Genomic DNA, 6,292 nt, shown 5'->3' with positions numbered 1-6,292 from the left:
AGCAACACGTCCTTTCGCACACACGTCTTACGTCTTTCTCCGACACTCATTCACTCCATCTCCCTCATTCGATCATCACATTCAATCAGTCATTCAGCATATCACTCATTCCTACAGCTCGGCCTTCCTGCTTGTGCCTGTCCTCAGGCACACCGTACCTAAAGTTACACAATGCAAAACATCTTTAAACAAACTTACCTATACTGAAAACAAAACTAAACCGTCATCCATCTAAATAATAAAACAAACTCTTAACAGTAACACCTAAGTAGACATCTCATCATAAACATCTCAACTCATCAATAAAAAAAAAATCGTTTGTGGGGCAGTCAGTCGAATACTTTTCGTGAAACCGCAAAAACATAAGAAATAAAAACTCTACCTTATATGCAGTGCAGCATAACGTCTTTTGACTGACCCGCAGTTCATTGACCCCTAGGCCACGGCTTCATGTAATCAGCTGACGTAGAAGTACGAGTGGGCCCTTCTGTCGAACTGTCTGCCTTCTACGTCGTACCGGTCCTTGCCCGTCACGGCTGTCACGCGGTAGGGTCCCAGAAATTTAGGTTTCAATTTCAAACATGTACCAAACTGCGTCCTCATGATAGCCACACGATCTCCAACATGATACAATGTGCTAACTTTGCGTCGTTTATTGTAGTTACGTCTATTTTCTTCTTGCACCTTCAATATCTGCGCCTTCGCTGAACATCGTAGCTGCTCTCGGTTACAGATATAAGCATCTCGTTCCTCTTGCAATAACATATCGTATATTTCAATATCTTCCTTTGTTCGCATTTTCGTTCCAAACATCAGTTCAAATGGTGTCGTATCGATACTTCTTTGATACGTGCTATTAAGAGCTGTCTGCAGTCTCGCAACATGCTTATACCACAGTCCTGGATCTGAAATGCACAGCTTCGTCAATACTGATACCAAAATGCGATGGATTCTTTCAACTTGTCCGTTTCCTCTTGGAATTCCAGTCGTAATAAGCGTATGTTGAATATTCTCCGTCTGACAATATTCCTTAAACTCGTTGCTCGTAAACGCAGCTCCTCGATCTGTAATAAGTCTATAAGGATTACCAAAAGCCTGTTGATGTATCCTTAACTTGTCCAAAGTCTCTTTCGCTGTTGTACTCTTAGTTGGGAATACCCAAACAAACTTCGTGAATGCGTCAACAATCGTAAGTATGTAGTTATACTGCTTCTTTGTTTCAGATAAAGGTCCAATATGATCGCAATGTAGTGTGTGCAATGGAATACTGCCCTTATCAATGCAATGAAGAAAACCTTCTTGTTTTCCACTCTTCTTAGTCGCCAGCAGACATGGAATGCATGTAACCATAAACTCGTCTATCTTCTTATGTAAATCTTGTATATGATAATCTCTACTAATTAACTCCACCATCTTCTTTTTTATCTGTCGATAATCAACACAAATTCTAGTGCTACCATCCTTCTTCTTGACAAGCACCAATGGGCTAGCGTACTCGGAATAACTTACCCGAACTACCCCGTCTTCTAGCCATTGTTTCACCTGACGCTCAACCTCTTGTTGCTCGGCCAAAGCCAGCCGTCGTGGTCGTTGCGCAACCGGGACGTCATCCTTCAATGTAATGCGCAACTGAACTGGAGCCTCTTTCGTCTTGTTAGGCCGATACGTCTCAACAACTTGTCTTACCTCCTCCTGTAACTCTGGATCCTTCATGTAACCTATAACATCGGAAACGCAAAAACTACACATAAAGTTACGGTACCAATCATTACTAGACTTCAATAAAAGTACTCGACTGCCTTCCATAACAAACGTTACATTCTTTAAAAAATCTTGGCCTAAAATTATAGAAAACGGCATCACATTCCTAGGCAGAACATGTAAAATTACGTCTTCGAAACATTGTCCATCTATAAAAATGTTTGTTTTGATAAAACCTAACGAATAAACACGCGTCGAACCAAGTCCACTCAAAGAAATCACGCTCTGTTCATATTTTGGCGCATTCAAAGCTTGTAAACAGTCAATCGAAATTAAATTTATGTCACTTCCTGAGTCTATCAATGCACTAATACTTTTTCCAAATAAAATAATTTCTTTCATCGGTTTACGATACGTCGGCCGTCCGCCATCCTCGTTGACATTGTTGTTGTCACTCATGTCATTCGCTACAGTCGTCTCCTGTGGCGCCGTCATTGCCGCCATCTTGACCGAACCGAATGAAGTTTCGATCTCGTTCTGTCGTTCGCTCTTGTTCCCGTTCGGAATGTTGTTATTTCCCGTTGTATTCGAATTCTTTTGAACACACATGTGACTCGCCGCTGATCCACCATTTTGCCTTTGATGACTTTTGCTTGTTCCCGCCGTCGATGTACATTGTGATGAAATGTGACCAAATTCATTGCACCGGAAACATTTTAGTCCTTTTGGCTTGTGCGGGCACTCATTTGACATGTGGTTATTCTCTCCGCAACTATAGCACTTACTTTTCGGCTTGTTTCTAAATTCTTGGTTAGGCAAATTTGGGGTCTTCTTAGTCTTCGAATCTTCTTTAATCGTCTCGTAAATTTTGAATTTTTCTTTTAACTCAGAATATGTCGTCACTCCATATAACATCATTTTCTTCATTGGGTCGTCTCTAATACCGTCGATAATATATTTGATCGCGACATAATCGGGCATCTTCCCACGTTTACCCAGTTCTTTCATGATGAGCATATAGTCGATGCACGATTCGTCAGACTTCTTCACTCGTGAACTCATCATTTCGTGGATAGTCTTGCTGTCAATGGTATCAGGGAATTCCTTTAAAAGACTAGCTTTTAACTCATCCCACGTTTTGTACATCCTCTCAGCGCGTAACCATAGTGCCGCAGTACCTGTCAACGACCGCCTTGCCATGAGTAACTGCTGTACCGGCGTCCATCCAAACACCTCGGCATTGTCCTCCACGTCTTGGATCCACTTCGTCGCAGGATACGTCTTATCCTGGCCGGAGAACTTTGGGACCAGTTCCTCTGACAGATGTAACATGGCACCGCCCCCTCGTGATGATGACATGGCTTCTTCAAAAGAATCTTCAAATTCTACTCGCCGACTGTTACGTCTCGTTTCTTTAGGCATTTTCTCGTCGCAAATTGTCTTCAACTCGTATTATCGTCGTCTGGATTTTTCGTTTGACGTGAGCCGTCGTCGTCGTCTTTTGTTCTATGAACACGTCGTCGTCTTAAAAAATCCAGTTGGATCGCTGTGATCCCGGACGAGCCCCCAAAAACTGTAGAGTTTTACTTTAAGAAAACACCTTAGTTGGCGAGATAAAATATAATTCAATAGAAACTCAAAAAAAACACAATCTTAATTAAAATAATAAAGCAACACGTCCTTTCGCACACACGTCTTACGTCTTTCTCCGACACTCATTCACTCCATCTCCCTCATTCGATCATCACATTCAATCAGTCATTCAGCATATCACTCATTCCTACATTTATTATTATTATTATTATATAATTTTTACTCGTAAATTCTTCAATCTACCCATGGTCATAATGCATGCAACTGCATCCAAATAGGTTAGGGAGCTTATTAAATCTGTATTTATTTAAATATTACTTTTACGTATTTAAGTACATAATGTTTATCCATTGCCTAGTACTCTAGCTTGCTAAAATAATAAGCTTTGTTTACCTATAGACTTTGGGACTAGGTAAATACTGTTGGTGTCAATTGTGCCGTCGTGGTATCTTTATTAAAGTAAGTAATCAAGGTCCATATCCCACAACAAACATACAACATATCTTATTATTTGTCAATTGTGTTTGTTTAGTTATTTTGTACAATAAAGAGTTTACATACATACAACATACAACTCATCCATATGATTCACATACCCGGTTAATTCATTATAAAAATATAAGGATAAAAAATATCAAAAGCTATTCACTGTAAACCAGCTTATTGGCCACTTGAACGTTATCACTCTATTACGTATCGCAGCCGAGTGCGCCCGCACTGGGTTCGCACCGGAAGAGCTGCGTACGATACCTTAATGTGATGATTCGACCGACGAACAACTTAACTAACTCGACTTGATGTTTTCTGGACCTTGGGTATGCGTCAACACGCCACGCCCACAGAACTAATGATATACCTACACCTCTAAACAAGCAAATCTTGTGTTTATTTATTTACCTGTGCCTTCGTTCGTGTAAAACATTATTAGATCTGGTGGGTAGTAGGATTTAAATTTCGGGTTGTAATAAGTACCAATGAGGATTTCGAAAAATGATGTCGTGGTCTTCATTTAGGTACGATATGATGAAATTTCGTGCAAACTTTCATGTTTCGATTTTTTGAGGTTCTATCTACTTATCTATCTATTCTTTTACCTCGAATTTTACTCGTATAAATTTACAGGGTTTTACTGGAAGTTCAGTTCAAATAAATTTCCTTTTTTTTTAAGTTACCTAACTTAATAGGTGAGCGTTTGCTACACAACGCGGATTTTTAACAGTAGTTCCTTGATACCTAGCCTAAACTAAACCCACCCGCAGATTACAACACAAAAACATTAAAACATAGTCAAAAGAGAAAGTTAAGTAGGTTTTAATCACGCTAAAACTAAAAAAAATTACATACTTAAAGAATAGGTACCCCTAGCTATGAACCGAAATTCAGATGAACTGACTACCTTTTTTTTTATTATTATATTCTTTTTGACTATCCTCGTGCGGCCCAATGTGCAAGAGAATGTACACAATAAGTTCAAGGGAATAAGGAATCTATGACAAAATGACAATGTAACAAAGTAAAAATTCTTTTGTTTTTCTATTGTTTTACACTATGGCAGTTTGACGGAAGTTTGACTTTATTTTCGAAACAATTAGATTCTAATTGCTTTGTATTTTTTTTCACAATATATATATGGTGGGCTTCAGGAGGCTATGAATTTTGACACGCTCTCAAAGGGTTTGATTTAGCAACTAACGCCGACTATATAGATGTAATGAATTATGCTCTGCCATCGTATTTTGTCGGGAAAAATCGTATTTAGCTTGCTGTCTCAACTAGCTTATTGAAACTTATTGAAGCTAATTGAGATAGCAAGATAAATACGAACTTATACGACAAAATACGATGCGATGGATGAACATTACTTTAGTACTCACTAAGTACTAGATATATATAAGTTTTAGAACCTTCTACACCTACAAGCCTTCGCATCTGCTTCGACAAGGCCACGGCTAGGGTAGCTTCAGAGTGACACAACCGTACACCATGCTACCAGTTGTGAGATGAGCTCTGGTTGAGTTCGAAACGCGTCAGTGTAGTGTGGTGGTGGTGATAGATGGGTTTGTGTGATTTGTGTGTGTTCTTACAGTGTGGAGGTGGAGGAACTGCATGAACACGCATATTTTGCATAAGCTTAGCTATCGTAAGGTCGCGGGTGAGCAAGGAAATTCTTTTAGTTCATTGATATGGACCTCCGCAAAGTAACGCCTGATTCAATAAATTATTTGAATTCTACGTGGACGGAGTCGTGGGCAACAGCTAGTAATGAATATGTCTGTCTGCTGAATTTCAAGTGTCTGCATCCAATAGTCTCAGTGTGTGATTATGTCTGGTTGAGTATTCGGTTCTTGACGTTGTTGACGCGTAGTAGGTCCAACTTCGATAAGGAGGTCAATCGCCGAATCCAACTCTGATGGGCAGCGTTTGGGAAACCCCGCAATGTCTTTTCGTCCAAAATCCCTCAGTGCCTTAAGACGAAAGTCTTTAACCAATGTGTGTTGCCAGTGATGACATATGGATCCGAGACGTGGTGTTTCACTATAGGTCTTATAAATAGGCTCAGAATTGTTCAGCGAGCTATGGGGAGAGCTATTCTTGGGGTTTCTCTACGGGATTGAATCAGAAATGAGGAGATACGTAGAAGAACAAGGGTCACCGACATAGCCAAGCGAATTAGCTCGTTGAAGTGGCAATGGGCAGGCCATATAGCACGAAGAACAGATGGTCGTTGGGGCCGAAAGGTTCTCGAGTGGAGACCGCGGATCGCAAGCGCAGCGTAGGACGTCCACCAACGAGATGGACGTATGACCTGGTTAAAGTCGCGGGTTCAATCCAATTCAACCGAGGCAACTGGAGGTCTATGGGGGAGGCCTATGTCCAACAGTGGACGTCCTGTGGCTGATATGATGATGATGTGATGGTGTAACATGTTATTAGGTTAGCGCAGGTCTTTATAATTTTCCTCGCCTCGTGGAGCGGTCACGCTTGTTTGTCTGTATTA

General features: G+C 40.5%; 1 protein-coding gene across 1 annotated transcript; it reads right to left on the bottom strand.

Annotated features, from left to right (window-relative positions):
• Positions 1-456: 456 nt before the first annotated feature.
• Positions 457-3,486, bottom strand: LOC141430365 (uncharacterized). The gene has a single exon (XM_074091034.1). The coding sequence runs from the start codon at positions 3,121-3,123 to the stop codon at positions 457-459; it is 2,667 nt and encodes an 888-aa protein (XP_073947135.1). The 5' UTR covers positions 3,124-3,486.
• Between the last annotated feature and the right edge of the window lie 2,806 nt (positions 3,487-6,292).

The sequence above is a fragment of the Choristoneura fumiferana genome, chromosome 8 (genome assembly GCF_025370935.1).
Source record: "Choristoneura fumiferana chromosome 8, NRCan_CFum_1, whole genome shotgun sequence".
Lineage (NCBI taxonomy): Eukaryota > Metazoa > Arthropoda > Insecta > Lepidoptera > Tortricidae > Choristoneura > Choristoneura fumiferana.
This window is presented reverse-complemented; position numbering and strand designations above follow the sequence as displayed.

Coding starts and splice junctions, on each gene's coding strand:
- LOC141430365 (XM_074091034.1), bottom strand. CDS start 3,123: ATGCCTAAAGAAACGAGACGTAACAGTCGGCGAGTAGAATTTGAAGAT.